Raw genomic sequence first — 17,185 nt, 5'->3', positions numbered from 1 at the left:
ATATATATATATATATATATATATATATATATATATATATATATATATATATATATATATATATATAAATATATATACTGTAGTGTGTGTGTAATATATATATATACATAAACGCACACGCATCCATATTGTATACACACTGCATACACATACATACTGTATATACACACTGCACAGATACACACACACACCCTTATATTTATTCTTATTCCCCTAATGGTAACGAGAAAGAGGTTTGCCTCCTATAATGTCTTTTGTCCGACAGAGGGAAACTGAGCAGAGGAACACTGGGCAGCTTGTTTTTGTTCCGCTTCTTTATAAGTTTCAGGGTGTGTTGTCTGTAAGTGTTTATAAAGGCTGCTTGTATTGTTGCTGTGTATGACTTTCTTATCACAAATATTGCTTGTGCAATGCTTTAAGCTGATGAGCATCACAACACACTGCGTTACCTCTCTGCCATCATGTCATTCCGTAATGCAGAAGTGTGCGACTTGCGTGTGTTGACTACGCAAGTTATCTGAAAGGCACATGATCGCTCGCGTCACGTTCACCGTAGATTGATTGGTGTTACGTCTTATATACAAAACATCACTGACAATCCTGTACACAGCGCTAAAACATTTAGTTATGCAGAAATTATTAAAATACAGTTAAAATATCGATACTTAAAAATATATATATAGAAACCAAATTTAAATCTTCTGAGTATCGATATATCAATACTCGAGCATGGATGTGCACTTCCCTACTATGCAGTGTGTAACACACAGCTCTAAGTGAATGAAAACATCCAGCTGAGGTTAAAATCTGAAAGTGCGCCTAAAAACATTGATTCTTTAACGCAATAGTCAACTTAGAGTTGAATAAATGAATCGTGTTGGGTTCAGATCTTTTGTCTGAATGCATCGACAGACGTTGATATGGTACATCACTAAATATGAAGTGCCGGTTCCGGTAAAACGTGAATGCGCCTTTCCCTTCAGACACAAGCAGAGCATGGGGGATCACCGGACTGATCATGACATGAAGATGACGATCACTGACAGATGGAGAATCGGCTGGGGGGAGTTGGGTTGAAATAGGGTTGAAGTTGATTTTTTTCACAACAACACCACAGCCAACCTAATGCTGTGTTTTTTTCTGTCATTTTTCTGATTTTCGATACAATAACTTACACTGCAACGCACGATTCGCCGGCCGTTTGCTAATTAAGGAAGGAGCAGCAGTGACTATTATGTATGGGACTTTGTCAGTAACTGTTAAAGTTCAAATGGACCATATGGATCTTCTTTCTCCAGATCATAACATGTAAGTTTAATTAAAATTGCTGCTTTGTTTTCTGTAGTTTGCAAAAAGAAGCAACTTGGGAACAAATGAATCACTGAACGAATCATATGGGAGTCGTTGTGATATCTATGTAATAATAAATGCATATTATAAGACAACGAAAATGTTTTTTGACCTGTTGGAGACCCCCAAAACCAAAATATGACCTTTTATAAGGCAAAATAGGGGCTCTTTGAAAATGCATCAATGCAACAAATCGTTTTTTTAGAAAATATTTTAATATGAAGATTTTCTGATCATTTACACATACACATTCACACACACACAAAAATGATGTTTTTTAAATGATGTTTAACAGAGCAAGGAAATTTTCGCAGTATGTCTAATAATATGTTTTCTTCTCGACAAAGTCTTATTTGTTTTATTTCGGCTAGTATAAAAGCAGTTTTGAATTTTTAATGAACCATTTTAGGGACGAAATTATTAGCCCCTTTAAGCTAAATTTTTTCTCGATAATCTACAGAACAAACCACTGTAATACAATAACTTGCCTAATTCCCCTAACCTGCCTAGTTAACTTAATTAACCTAGTTAAGCCTTTAAATGTCACTTAAGCTGTATAGAAGTGTCTTGAAAAATATCTAGTCAATTATTATTTACTGTCATCATGGTAAAGATAAAAAAAGCAGTTATTAGAAATGAGTTATTAAAATTATTATGTTTAGAAATGTGCTGAAAAAATCTCTCTGTTAAACAGAAATTGTGGAAAAAATAAACAAGCGGTCAAATTATTTAGGGGGGCTAATAATTCTGACTTCAACTGTATATATATATATATATTCATACAGTTGTTTATGTTAATAATTTGCTGTTTATTATATTTGTTGACAGTATTATACACTTGAAGTAAAGTTCATTCGTGGGAAGAAAAAGACAGGGTCAGTGATATCAGGTAAGCACAAATGTTTTGTTTTTTTTTCAGTGCTGGGCGCTTGTGTGCGCGTGTGCGTGTGTCAGGCTCTCCTCTCCCGACTGTTCCTTCTCCCCTTATGAAGGCGTCTCTCTGGCCCAATCACCAGAAAATACAGGTGTTACTGATTATTCATGATTGGTTCATTGACCAGCTGCTGAAATCTCCGCTTGCTCTCCCCCCTTTTTGGGTGTTCGATCATGCCTCACCCACCACAACACTAATCAAGCTCCAGCTTATTCAGCAATTAACATTTAAACAAAACAGACGTTTATGGTGAAAGTATGTTTATGAAAAATATCTATTGAAAATAAATGTTTTTTTCATCTTCCAAAGTATCCTAAGGCATAAAGTATAATATTTTCTACCCAAAAAATTAAGTTGCATGCAAAACTTTAGTGCAGAAACTCAAAAATGATAAGTACAGTAAATTTCAAAAGAAAAACACAAAGTCTTCCAAATGTTCTAATAAGATGTACTTCAATAGCATTTCTTCATTTAAAACTTTGATAAAGTTAAAGATTAATTAGTAAACATTAATAATAATAATTCAGCACAATAATAAATAATAAATTTAAGCACCAATTCAATTCAATTAAAACTCAATTATTTTAACCGTGTTTTCAACATAATAATAATAGTTTAAATAAATATTTATTCATTCATTTTCTTTCAGCTTAGTCTTTATTTTTAGAGGCTGCCACAGTGAAAATGAACCACCAACTATTCTAGCATATGTTTTACGCAGCAGATGCCCTTTCAGCCTCAACCCAGTACTGGTAAACACCCATACACACTCATTCACACAAACACTCAAAAACCACGACCAGTTTAGTCAAGATATCCTCACTGTAGTCTGTAACCACGCTGACGTACTGGACCAGGTCCACTAGGTAGTGGACCTTGTACCGCCCACTAAAGTAATGCTACTGTGTTGGTAGGGTTTAGGGGAGGGCAGATGAAGGCGATCGTCCATTATGTAGTTGACCTGGTCCAGTAAGTCATCAAGCTGCAGGCAGCAGCGAGGACTGTCTCAATTTAGTTCACCCAATTTACCTACACCACATGTCTTTGGACTATGGGGGAGACTGGAGCAGCCGGAGGAAACCCACACCAACACGGAGAGAACATGCAAACTCCACACAGAAATGTCAACTGGCCCAATCTGGACTCGATTCAGTGACCTTCTTGCTGTGTGGCGACAGTTCTAACCACTGAGCCACCATGCTTGCTGTCTCTATATAAATATAATTATTATTATTATCATCAAAACTGTGATATCAGAAACGTTATACTCTATTTTTGATCAAATCAATGTGATTATGTTGAGCATAAGGAACATCTTTCAGAAAAGAAGTAATTATTCCATACTTGTGGCATTTTGAGTAATCAGTAATATTGGCTGCGGCGTTTTATCTCCATGAGAAGACTTTATCTCCCATTAACACTCGCTCTGCCTGGTTCATGTTTCTCAGTGGTTCTGCCAGGAGCCCAGACACTTTTCCCAACTCCAGCAGCTCCACGACAGCCCGTCTCCTGGCAGAACATCCCCGAGCCAGATGAATAATGCATCCCTTCTTCCAGACTAAAACAATCTCACCTGCTCTTCTGCTCACTTAACACTACAACCTCCAGGGATACCTGTCTGCCATCCATGAATCAGCTTCTTATATCTGTTGTGACTAAAACTGATTACCCTGATCTCAATAAGTGAAAGGTGTTGTCTAGCAACATTGAATGCTAAAATATGAGCAGTGCAAAATGACATTTTGGGTTCCCACGGGTCAGTGGAAGTTTAAAAGCTCTATTTACATTCAGTCATTTAGTGGATGCTTTTATATAAAGTGACTTACAATTGAGGAGGCATTCAGCGATTCATCAGCAGGAGGCAATACACACAACAAGTGCTAGTTATACAAAGGGAATGTCACACCAAAGGCGGCGAGAGCGTATAGGTAGCCGGAAGTCATTCATTTTCAATGGGAGCCGATGGCAATAAGCGGTCAGGAGTGCATCTTTGCTGCTGTGGGTGGCGAGGGGAGTTGAAATCAAGTCAAGTCAACTTTATGGTAATGAGCTATGACGTGGTTCGGCGGCAAGCAATTAGAATGTTGAGCGTTTACCATATACTCTGGCATTTATGCACTCATACACTAAGGCCAATTTAGTTCATGCAATCCAATTCAATGTATTTGGACTGTGAGGGAAACCAGAGCACGTGGAGGAAACCCACGTGAACACTGGGAGAACATGCAAACTCCATACAGAAATGCCAACTGAAATGCCAACAAACCAGCAACCTTCTTGCTGTGAAATGTCAGTGCTTACCACTGAAGCCGCCTTTCCACTGCACACGACATTTGGACACGACTGTCGGAATACGCCCCCTTGTGGCAGCCGCACAGTATTTTCAGTGTTGTCGCACACCACGGGAAGAAGCTGATTCTCACGGTGTCCGAAATAAAGTAGGGCAAAAGCAAGAGCCTTTATTCTGTGCGTTTACATAGTTTAATGGATGAATGAATACTAGAAACTCATAGACCGCTAAATTATTGGAGGGAATGTGGAGACAACATTAAAAATGTACATTTTTATTACTTTCTTACTTACATTTATGAACAGAAAAGTTTTTTTTAATATATACTTTTTATAATTAAAAAAATAACCAAATAAACTCCTGTTTCTCATCTCGCGCGCATGGATCTGCTTGAACAACACTGATATACATCAAATGCGGTCGGCAAATCGCATACGCTCTAGTCGCAGGAGTTCAAATATTTCAACGGATCCGCAGCTCAATTCGGATCCGAATTTTCCGCATACGGAGATGGTCGGAACTCAACGCAGCTCCCGGACTGCTCTCCATTGGAAATGAATGACTTCCGGTCTGTCGCTTGTCCTTTGTCGTGTGCAGTGGAAAAGAGGCTTGAGCTACCCAACTACATCAAATTGACATCTAAACTGGCGTCAAAAAAGTCTCAAAAATTAATTATAGGACAGTCCTTTTATTTCTTTTTGACGTGTTTATGATTTCAATGCTCAAAATTAAAACCGATTTGAATTTTTGACTTGTTTTTTGGCATCAAAGTGCCCACTGCATTGCTTTCTGATTGAGTTCTTCTGATTGGTCCACTGCTTTGGAACTGACAGCGTTGTGTGTAAAAGTTGAAATTCTTGTCACTTTTCATGAAGTCTTAAAAACAATTTAGGAACTGCTTTAGCTGTGCATTTATCTGAAAATATTAGAATAAGCCAATCAGAATCAAGCGTTCAACAGCCCTAGCTAGAGTACAATATTAAGATGTCCCATGAAGTGCTTTGAAATGTGAATTTTTATTCGATATTTGACGTAATCTAAACCGAAACATGAAAAGAGGGTGGGACATAATGTAGCTCCTCCCCTTTTTAAAAAACAGCCAATAGTGTTTTGTTTTATCACCGCTCTGCCAGTGAGAGGATTTGAGCTCGAGCACATCAAATGAAAAGCAAATGAGAAGAGTCTTGAAGGGGGCGGGGCATGTCTATAGAAACTATAGTGTAAACTGACGTGAATAAAACCATTGTAGTGACAAACTACAAGCTTTACATGTTTATATCAGTTTTATATTTTCTAAATGTGAATTTTGTAACTGTTTTGGTGCACATTAGCTTGTAGATATCCTAAATATGAACAATACTGATATTAATATCTACAAAACTTAATTTTAAGTTCATAGGACCTTTAAGTTCCTCTGATTGGTCCACTGCTTTGGAACTGACATTGATGAGCAGCGCTGTGTGTAAAGGTTGAAATTCTTTTCACTTTTCACGAAGTCTTAAAAACAATTTGACAGTCAAAGCCTGTCTGTAACTACTTAAGCTGAGCGTTTATCTTAAAGAGCCCCTATTTTGCATTACAAAGGGTAATATTCTGGTTTGGGGGTCTCCAACAACAGACTGATATGCATGCTAGGTCAAAAAAACACTTTCATTGTCTTATAATATGCATTCATTTTGACCTAATTGTCCCAATGACTCCCGTATGATTTGTTCATCGGTTTGTTTCCAAACCCCTCCTTAGTGCAAAGCTAATCTGCCCCGATTAGATCGATGACAGTCTGTTGCAATTGGTCAACTGCGTTCAGCGAGAGACAGAGAGAAATGCCCACCACGCCTTATCAACAATTTTAAAGTAGTCAATATTTTTGTAGTGAGCATACCTGCCAACAATCCTGACTGTTTTCTCCCAGAAAACTCCCGAAATTTCAACCCCCCACCCCAATGGTATTAAGCATTTTGGTACGATCTGTGAAACCCTTGATCGCAGCGGCTGCCCGAAACATGCTTCATAGTAGTTACTAACATCACAGTACACAGTGCCCGGTTCTTAATAGTGTTATTCAGACACCTCACCCCCGAACCTAATAGCCCAACCCCCCAGCTGATGGAGGCCATAGCAACGACAAACAACAGTGGAAAGCAAGCACACAAATGCATTTAAATCTGTAAACAAAGCGGCATGCGTTGCGTTTTCAACGTGGCTTTAGAAAATATAAAGCTTTTACAAGTAACAAACACAATTAAAAATATAATATTTGCAAGATAGAGAAAACAAGTAGGCAACCATTTTAATGCAATTACTTACACCTGTGAAATGGAGGAAGAATCTGATCCATGATCCACTGATCTATACACTGATCTAAGTTTCTGTCAAGCTCTGACAAAGTCCTCTATATATAAAAGTATTTTCTGATCCTTCCTTTTACAAACGGGTTGTAACTTGTAAGCGTGTAGATTGCTGAAGCACTCGTCAGAAAAATGACAGGAACACAGCTCAAGGCTGGGGCTATAATGCTGAGGCATTTTTGCAAAAATAAACCTCAACCACTGACTCTTCACAGTTTCATCTTTGGGTAGAGAAAATAACTCTAATTTTCCCTCACACTTCCAATAATATTCAGCTGAGCACAGCGTCTTCGCGACATGATTCACCCGGGGTATGCTACAGTGTTCTTCGTCTTTTTTTTCTTGCTACTCTATTTGTGGGCGGGGCCAGGGGTTTAAATTTTCCTGGGTTTGCACGCAACAAATGGGCAGGGTTTAAGTTCCGTATCGATGACATGCCAGCACAGCTAAAGACTCGTTATCAAGACGATTCATTTGAAGCACTATGAGTCGACTCTTTTATAGATGAATCAATAGTTTTAAACACGTCGCACTTTCAGAATTAAGCCTTAGCTGGATATTTGACTTCACCTAGAGCTGTGTCACACACTACATGGAAAGTCATTTTAAAATTTCTTTAAAATATTAGAATCAGCCAATCAGAAACAAGCGTTCAACAGCCCTAGCTAGAGTACGATTTTTAAAGGTGAAGTGCTTTGAAATGTGCATTTTTATTTTATGTTTGACGTAATCTCAACCGAAACATGAAGAGAGGGCGGGACATAATGTAGCTCCTCCCCTTTTAAAAAACAGCCAGTAGTGTTTTGTTTTGAGCTCAAGAGCAGCAAATGAAAAGCGTACTAAAGGGGGCGGGGCATGTCAGATAGTAAAGAGCATTTGATTGGTTATGATGTGATGAGAAACTGAAGTATGAGGTGACGTGAATAAAACAAGCTTTACATGTTTATATCAGTTTTATATCTTTTAAATGCAAATTTTGTCACTTTTTGGGGCACACTAGCTTATAGATATCCTAAAATCAAATAATACTGATACTAACATCTACAAAGCTCATGGGATCTTTAAAAACAGGAGGTCAAATTAAAGATTGGGGAATGTTTTATTAAAAAAATATGTGCATTTGAAAAACTACTACGGTTAAATTTCACCCTCAAAGTGGTCACATAAGTTCTTTACAGTCTGGCTAGTTGGATATTGGAGGACGTCCATCCTCTGGCTCCGTCAGTGCCAAAGCGGTGGGCTGGAGTCACTAGAGCTGACCTGTTTTTAACCTGGCTGCCAAAACTGGAGGAAACGCTGGGACGGCGCTCATCTCCCGATTAAGAGCTTATAGGGTTCCTGCTGATGGGACAGTGGTGAGGGCAAAGAGCTGACATCTAAAATCAGTTAATGAAATAGCCATTAAATCTCAAAGGGAGGGTGTTTCTTACAGCACAAGTGCACAGATGCATCTTTATCATTTGGCTGCTTGTTAAAGTCAACTTGCATCTAGTGATTTTGGATGAAATATTATCTGTGGATGTAAAAAGCTTTTATTTTAAACCTCTAGATCATGAGCACTCAATAACCTTCATCAGGCAGGGGGATGAGTAAACTATAAGGTGCGCTGTGGTAGAGGATCGCATGCAAATGGAGTTATTTTATACTAGGGATTATGGTAAAGCATGATGTCATGCATGGTCCCCTGTTACGGCTTGTTTTACCACACGAAAGAGAAGCGGGGCATTATTTCAAGGTCACTCTGAGGCTTTGTGTCTCAACATATTTCGGGGTCATTCCAACAAAAAGGAGCCTTAGGAAATTTTTGGTAATAACAATAACTTTTGCTAAGGGTTATTGTTTTAAATATATTAACAAAACAAATACAATTTAATTTTATTTATGTATTTATTAATCTTTCATTAATTGTATGTCCTTGATATTTGCCTGTGAGGCATTATTTATATGTAAATAAATGAATAAATATACATAACAAACACACATGCGTTACAATTTATGTATTTAATTCTCATGCAGGAGTAAAAACAAATCTAGTTCTAATAAGTTAATAAATACTACAGATTTCTGATTTTCATTTCTCTATTTGGTGTTTATGTGCCAATAAATGATTACAAGTTAATTTTATGTGTATATGATATATTATTTAGGCATTTACATTAGATATTACTAATTAAAACTAATTAATTTAAAAATCTCTAATTTACTTTTTGTTTATGTGATGTTTAAACATGTTGATGTTGGAGCTTTTAAGTTTTGATTTAGCATTTTATTCAAATAATTATAATAAATGTAAGCATTGAATCCTACATTTTCCAATAAACACAAATTTGATGACCTTGAGCATTACTAAGCTCATTTGTAAAATAAGTATAACTGTCATTAGCCATAATATAGGCTATAAAATATATTACAAATAATTTGCTATGGTAAATTATTATTTAATATGGTACAATATATTTTATTATCTCTCTAGTTTTTTCTTTCTTTGAAAGAATCTTGCAAATCAATATTTTGTAAGCAGCATTTGGAAAAGGAAACCTCAATATTTTGTGGAATGAGTCGGTCAGACACAGCTGTATCTATTAGTGATTTCTCCAATAATCAATCACCATCAGCAGTCAGTGATGCGCTCATTAGGATCATTTGACCCTCACTGCTCTGCGCAGATCCTGATGAACTGGTCTGTGTTGGTTTTAAAATGCCCTTTCCATGAAACAAAACAGATTTTTCCACACTCATTATCATTCATTCATTTTATTTTTGGCTTAGTTCCTTTGTTAATCAGGGGTTGCCACAGCGGAATGAACCGCCAACTAATCCAGCATTTATTTTACACAGTAGATGCCCTTCCAGCTGCAACCCATCTCTAAGAAACATCCATACACTCTCATTTACACACACACTAAAATCACTATCATTCCCTGATATATCAGTGGTCGCCACTGCGGAATGAACCGCCAATTCATTTATAAACGTTGTCCTCAGTGAACTCACCCGTGCGTATTTAGAGGAGTATGGGTCCTCAAAGAGCGCCCAGGCCTTCTTCTGCCATCTGCTCCATCGCCCAGATCGGTTATCCGGGGAGTCTCCTTGCGCCAGTCTCCGGGTCATCTCGACCCCCTCATCCCCCTCAGCCGCCTCGACGACCCCTTCAGGCTCCGGGTCGTCATGACCGAGGTCGAGAGCGCCCCCGGTAAAACTGTCCAAAGCCTCCTCCGCCTCCCTGTGCTGCCGGTAGGTCATCCAGCAGCACGGCTCCACGTCCGTCTCATCAATCCCCCAAAACGCCAGTTCCTCCTCATACAGCGGTCCACACACATCCGCCGGGCAATGCAGCTTCCCCGTGCGGTAGTAGTTGAGGATGTGCGCGAAAACGCTCGGGTGGCGGTCGAAAAAAAACTCCCCGATGTTCGCATCATAGTCGAAGTTGTTCGGCGCGTCGGGCTCCGCCAGCCAGGAGAGCCGGGTGCCGGGCAGCGTGCGCAGGGTGCTGCGGTAAGTCTGGTGCTTGATTCCTCCGACGTTGATCACGATGCGATCCTTGTCGTCCCCTTGGCCCATCGCGTACCTCTCTAGTCATATCTCCAAGCCATGGACCTTCGTCGTACCGCTGGGACCCATGTTCAGAAAATTCAGATGTGTTTACAGCCGTGCCAACTCTTCGTGCCACTGTCTAATCAACAATGGATATCCACAAACCTCATGCACTTGACTTCTAAACAGGTCGTCCTTCTAATTAGGCAATATCCTGACCCCCGGCTTGGGTTTGAGGGTGTCGGGCAGGTGTTTCTATGGTGTCATTGGGCGCAAGGTGGTGCTGAACGGACAGCGCCAGTCATCCGTCGAGCCGTCATAACTCCAGAGCCCCTATTGTGTTTCGGGAATAAAACGCTACACGTCTGTTGTCTCCGAGTACAAGCAGACCGAGCAGCTTCAGACCTTGCCTTCAGCGATTCTCTAGTGGTCTTCAGAGAGGTTTGCACAATCGATGATGCTCTGAATAGCCTGAGGTCTCATTGAAGCGGATCGCTCGTCATGACGGTCTCGGAAGAAACAGGCGTCGCAGCAACAAGGGAGGGTCTTTCATTTACAGGACGGAGATCAGTCTGAAGCGCGTTTCCACGCGAACAAAAACGCAACATGTTCCCGGGGTGGAACACACTCTGTGTGGCAGGTGGTTTTAACATTTAGATTTTAAAACGAAAGGGATAGTTTACTTAAAAATGAAAATTATGTCATCAGATATGTTTACTCGCACTTCACTTGTCAAAAACCTGTCACAAAAATGCTTCTATCGAAGGGAATGGCTACAGGTTTTTCTAAATATCTTCTTTTGTGTTCAACAACTAAAGTGAAACTCATAAATGTTTTGAACCACTTTAGTGTGAGAAAATAGTGACCGTATTTTTAATCTTTGTGTGAACAATCCCTTTAAGACTGATAAATAGCTCGATTAAATGCATTATTTGACCTTTGATTGCAATGCTTGACTTCTTACATGCCATCGACTGTCATTTACTAGTTAATCTCCTTACTAATTAGCCTAATTAACTAATGACTGTTAATTATTTTTCGAATACTAGTCTACTATGTGTATAGTCAGCCATAGATCAAAAATATTTTATGAATAGTTGGTCTTTATTAAAGGGAAAGTTCTTCTAAACATGAAAATGATGATCATTTACTCACCCTTTACTTCTTCTAAACCTGTTTTACTTTCTTCCATTGAACACAAAATAATATATTTTGAAGAATGATGGAAACCCATTAACATCATTTGTATTTGTTTTTCTATAAGTCTGTGATTTTCAGCTTTCTTCAAAATATCTTCTTTTGTGTTCTTCGACAGAATAAAGAAACTCATAATAAACCCTTGGGAACAATTCGAGGGTGAGTAAATAGTGAGAAACTTTAGTTTTATTGGATGAACTGTCTCTTCAACTATCCATGTCAGACTTTGTATGTATTACACAGCAATCAGTGTGTGTGATATCTGAATATAATATTCATAATATATAACATAAAAGCATTCAGTAAACAGTTATCTAAGCTATTTCACTGGCCGCTTTATTAGGTACACCTTGCTAGTATGGGGTTGGAGCCTCTTTTGCCTTCAGAGCTGCCTTAATCATTTGTTGCATAAATTCTGGAAATATTCCACAGAGATGATCATATTGACATGATAGCATTATGCAGATTTGTTGGCTGCACATCTATGATGCGAATCTCCCATTCCACCACTTCCCAAAGGTGCTCTATTGGATTGAGATCTGGTGACTGTGGAGGCCATTTGAGTTCAGTGGTCTTCTGCTGCTGTAGCTAATCCGCCTCAAGGTTGGACATGTTGTGCGTTCAGAGATGCTCTTCTGCATACGTTCGTTGTAACGAGTGGTTATTTGAGTTACTGTTGTCTTTCTATCAGCCTGAACCAGTCTGGACATTCTCCTCTGACCTCTGGCATCAACAAGGCATTTGCACCAACAGAGCTGCCGCTCACTGGATATTTTCTCTTTTTCTGACGATTCTGACCATTCTCTGCAGAGATGATTGGGCGTGAAAATCCCAGTCGATCAGCAGTTTCTGAAATACTCAGACCAGCCTGTCTGGCCCCAACAACCATGCCACATTCAAAGTCACTTATATCACCTTTCTTTCCCATTCCGATACTCAGTTTGAACTGCAGCAGATCGTCTTGACCATGTCTACATGCCTAAATGCATTGAGTTGCTGCCATGTAATTGGCTGATTTGCGTTAACAAGCAATTGGAAATGTATACCTAATAAAGTGGCCGGTGAGTGTGGATATTCAGCATAGTAGACTATCTAACAAAGACAAAAAGTATACTAGTTGGTCATTTTACTACAAGTAGCTAAAAACTAGTACTACTAACCAAAAGTCGAGTTAGTCTTAAAAAGTCAATATTAAAGCAGCTTGTCATCCCCACAGTGTCCTATTTCTGTGAGCAGCAGGTACCCTTGTGTTGCAGCTGGAGCTCAGCTTGTGAACTGCTCCGGGTCTGTTTTTTGAGGCCGATGTGGCGACGAGGAGGAGCTGCAGCACTGAATCCAGAACACATTCGCCTGCGAGGCGTGTTTGACCGTGTGCGTGTGGGGGAGAGTCTGAGGAGGGGGGATTGCTTCAGTTTTGGGGACATTCATATGCTGCCTCCCGACTGCAATCTGGGAAACAACACGTGCAATCTCAATGTCTTATGAGCAACTCTGATTTCATACATTACCGAGAAAGCTAATATTTGTCTATTAGGCTGATCAGGGACGAGATAAACTGTTAATCTTTTTTTTTTTTAATTGCAATAACAGAAATCATATTAAAATTGATTCTTAGATTCAGATCTAAATTGTCAAGATGTACTGTATATTGGGTTTTACGGATGAAGATGATTTCTGAAATGGCATTTTTTCCTGAGCTGTTAGAGCCTGCAATGCTCCATGTCTGCCTATAGGGGGAACTGAAGTGTTTGAAATGTTACCTGAATCCGAAATAGAGAAAATATATGATTTTGTTTGATTACATGATTTCAGATTTTGAGAGAGTATTTTTGTATCTGCATTAAATTCATTATTAATTTAACAAAAAATATTTTATATACATATTAAAATAATTTTTATGGAGGTAAAGTGTCAAATTTGATGCTTCTAAATAACTTCTGGCAAAATAAAATGTTGAAATATTGGTTAATTAATGCTTCATTGGTAACGCTTTAAATAACAGTACATGAATAATAATGTATTAGACATTACTAAACTAAATCGTGTAAACTAAATGATGTAAACTAAACATTACTTTTGTTATGAACTAATGAGTAAGTGCTAACTAACTTTAACTACAAGATGAGTCAGATGAGTTCATGTGTGAATAACGGCTACCTTAATTACTTGGTAGTACATGATTGTTATTTAATTAATGTATTAATTACCACATTAGTTTTTACAGTTAATGAAATCATGAAATCATGATATGTTAATGTATAATAATATTGTGAGTGCTCTTGGGGGGGTGGGGATGGGGGGGGGGGGGGGGGCACATCATCATTCTTGACTACTCATGAACTCCTTATTCACATCCATTTAGTGCGTTTACACTAAACAACATAAGAAAAGTGTATACATATTAATACATCTTTATTCATGTACTGTTGTTATAAAGTGTTACAGTTTCATTGCTATTTATGCAATCATGAAAGAAAACTTATTCTGTACAATATAATAAAGTAGTGTTTTCCAGTCATGGGTTGCAGATGGAAGAGTATCCACTGCGTAAAACATGGATAAGTTGGTGGTTCATTCTGCTGTGGTGACCCCTGATTAATAAAGGGACTAAGCCGAAAGGAAAATAAATGAATGAATTATAAAAAGGCATATATAAAAGAATATGTGCTTATAATACATTTTAGTATATTTAAAATTATTTCAAAAAAAACTTTTTTGTTAATGGTTTAAAAAAGATAAATTGGATTTACTGTTTTTTTTTAATGTAAGTGGTTGCAAACAATTGATATGGGTTGAATTAAAACAAACTAAAACAGTTTAGTAATATTCAACCAAATTTGTTAGTTTAAATTCAGCCCATATCAATTGTTTGCAACCACTTACAATAAAAAAGGTAAATAAAATTAATCATTTTTGTTCTGTAAATTAATTGAGATTAGGTACTGTATAAAGATTTTAAATTATAATTAATTAGGATTTGGGGTGAAGCAGTGGCGCAGTAGTGCTGTCGCCTCACAGCAAGAAGGTCGCTGGTTCGAGCCTTGGCATTTCTGTGTGGAGTTTGCATGTTCTCCCTGCGTTCGCTTGGGTTTCCTCCGGGTGCTCCGGTTTCCCCCACAGTCCAAAGACATGTGGTACAGGTGAATTGGGTAGGCTAAATTGTCCATAGTGTACGTGTGAGTGTGTGTGTGGATGTTTCCCAGAGATGGGTTGACGCTGGAAGGGCATGCGCTGCGTAAAAACTTGCTGGATAAGTTGACGGTTCATTGCGCTGTGACGACCCCAGATTAATAAAGGGACTAAGCCGACAAGAAAATAAATGAATTCGTATTTTTTGGTGCAACACTATGATATAAATACAACGTCTCAGGAATAAAAACTGATTATATAAGAAACATTGTAAAGTAAAGTAAATAAAGTAATAACAAAATAAAAATAAAATATTCATTCAATCTGTCCCTGTAATTATCAGGGGTCGCCAAAGCGGGATGAACTATTAACATATCCAGCATATGTTTTACGCAGCGGATGCCCTTCCAGCAGCAACCCTGTAGTGGGAAACACCCATACACTCTTCAGTTATTTCAATTCACCTATAGCGCATGTCTTTAGGCTGTGGGGGAGCTGGAGCACCCGGAGGAAACCCACGCCAACACAGGGAGAACATGCAGACTCCACACAGAAACGCCAACTACCCAGCTGAGGCTCAGCAAGTGACCTTCTTGCTGTGAGAACACAAGGCTAACCACTGAGCCACCCTGTCACCCTAAAGATAAATATATTTATTTATTTATTTATTTTCCTGACTTTACAGCGTATAAAACCAATATTATCAAAATAAAACCAATAATTACAATAATGTTGTACTATTTCCATGCAATGTAAATAGTTCAATTCCATTACAAGTTGTAAAATAACAATAAATTACGTTTACTGTGGTACATAGCCTTTATACATTACTTTCATTTTAAAAAGTTAATGTTTAACTTGAACAAATCTTCCATAAAAAGTTTACACAGCTCATAACACAGTTTCACAGTGCCAACCTTTCACCTATTGCAGCGTTTTAACTTCTATGCTGTTTTTACAGTTGCAACATAAACAAGCTATATTTGTCATACTGTAAGGTTCCTCAACTTCTTAGAAATACCTCTCAGTTCACACACACACGCACACACACACACACCAGACTGCATAAACAAGTTGACCTATCCAAGCCCTCTTACGAACCAAAGCCTCTATTCCAGCCAACAGGCGACGAGTAAATCATTACCTCCCTCCTGCTACTGTGCATTGGTGATGCTTCGTCCGACTCATCGCGAATCGGTTCTTTCAAACAGTTCATTCCCGTAAATCGACTCGTCTATTCTTTTACGTACGTCATCACGTGGTTCCGGCTTGACTGTATTGATCAGGGGTGCCCCAAACTTTTCAGCCCGTGACCCCCAAAATAACAATGCCATTGACTCGCGAACCCCAATATCCTCTGAGGTGGTTATAAATACAGAAACCTTGCATGCAATGACGCAAATATATTCTTCGTTTATTAGTTTTTTTTTTATGTATGTAAGTGCTGGAAATGTGCCAGAAAAGTTAACCAGATGTTATAAAATCAGTCTGCTGCATCTGACGCTATTGCTGTGTCTTTAATATATCCAATAGAACTAGTAACTATAAGCTAGTAACTAGAAAGTATAGAGTAACTATAAATTACTATTCTTTTCTTTTCAGAAGATTATGAATAAAATATTGTAATTCTTATGGTTTAATAAAAATAAATAGATTTTTGGAAACCACCAGGCCCCTTTATTGTCCTGCGACCCCTCGGGGGTTCCGACCCCCACTTTGAAAACCACTTTGGGTTACACATCACTGACTGTGTAGGAGATTTTTTCCACAACGTTATTTTATTTGGAACAATGTATGTATTTTGTATAAACGCAAGAGTATTTTTTGGAGAGGTGGTTTAAAAAGGATATTGTTTTAGTTTGTCAGGATAACACTCAAGGGTATCTTATGACTTATCTAGTAGTGTTTCTTGTACAGTTTAACTTTCTTGTAACTCCCAAGGAATTTTCTCTTGTTTTCTCTGCAATTGTAATTTTGTGTCCTTATTTAAAGATGTAACTTGGATTCATATGCGCTTAGTCAGTCTACCTGATACAATGTGTGGTAAAATTAGTTTTTCGCAGTCTAAAAATAACAAATCTATTCACTCTCTTTTTTTTCAAACCAGGTTGTTTTCAAACCTAGCTCTGTTACCTATTGGAAAAAGTGTGTAAGAATTCCTAAATGGGAAAGTATTCGGTCATTGCCTCACATTTTCCTAATAAATTTAAAAAGGATTTTGATATAAATTGCTCTTTTGTTCTTTGCATTTGTAAACTGTACCCCACATCTTTTGGCACTGTGGTTATGTTAAAAAGCTTTGGTATGATGCTTCTGTCTTTATAAAAAAAGGTACTCTTTAATTTTAATTTGCATTTTAAAAAACATAATGTTTGGATATTTTAATTATGGTTATTTGAAAAA

At 38.1% G+C, this 17,185-nt stretch overlaps 2 protein-coding genes across 4 annotated transcripts in view; one reads left to right on the top strand and one right to left on the bottom strand.

The window, feature by feature from the left end:
* The window catches only part of kcnc1b (potassium voltage-gated channel, Shaw-related subfamily, member 1b), a 40,146-nt gene extending 29,116 nt beyond the window's left edge, over positions 1-11,030 (bottom strand). For all 3 annotated transcript variants that reach the window (XR_015525501.1, XM_087310277.1, NM_001195197.2), the window contains exon 1: positions 9,917-11,030. Coding sequence is in view for 2 of the 3 variants with exons in the window: in XM_087310277.1 (XP_087166403.1) it covers positions 9,917-10,483 (567 nt within the window). In the remaining variant the exon portion in view is untranslated. The remainder of the gene's footprint in view (positions 1-9,916) is intronic.
* The window catches only part of nox5 (NADPH oxidase, EF-hand calcium binding domain 5), a 175,010-nt gene that overhangs the window by 26,857 nt on the left and 130,968 nt on the right, over positions 1-17,185 (top strand). The window lies entirely within an intron of this gene.

This window comes from Danio rerio, chromosome 25 (genome assembly GCF_052040795.2).
Source record: "Danio rerio strain M-AB ecotype USA chromosome 25, GRCz13ab, whole genome shotgun sequence".
Lineage (NCBI taxonomy): Eukaryota > Metazoa > Chordata > Actinopteri > Cypriniformes > Danionidae > Danio > Danio rerio.
The sequence above is the reverse complement of the archived record's forward strand: the minus strand, read 5'-3'. Positions and strand labels throughout refer to the sequence as shown.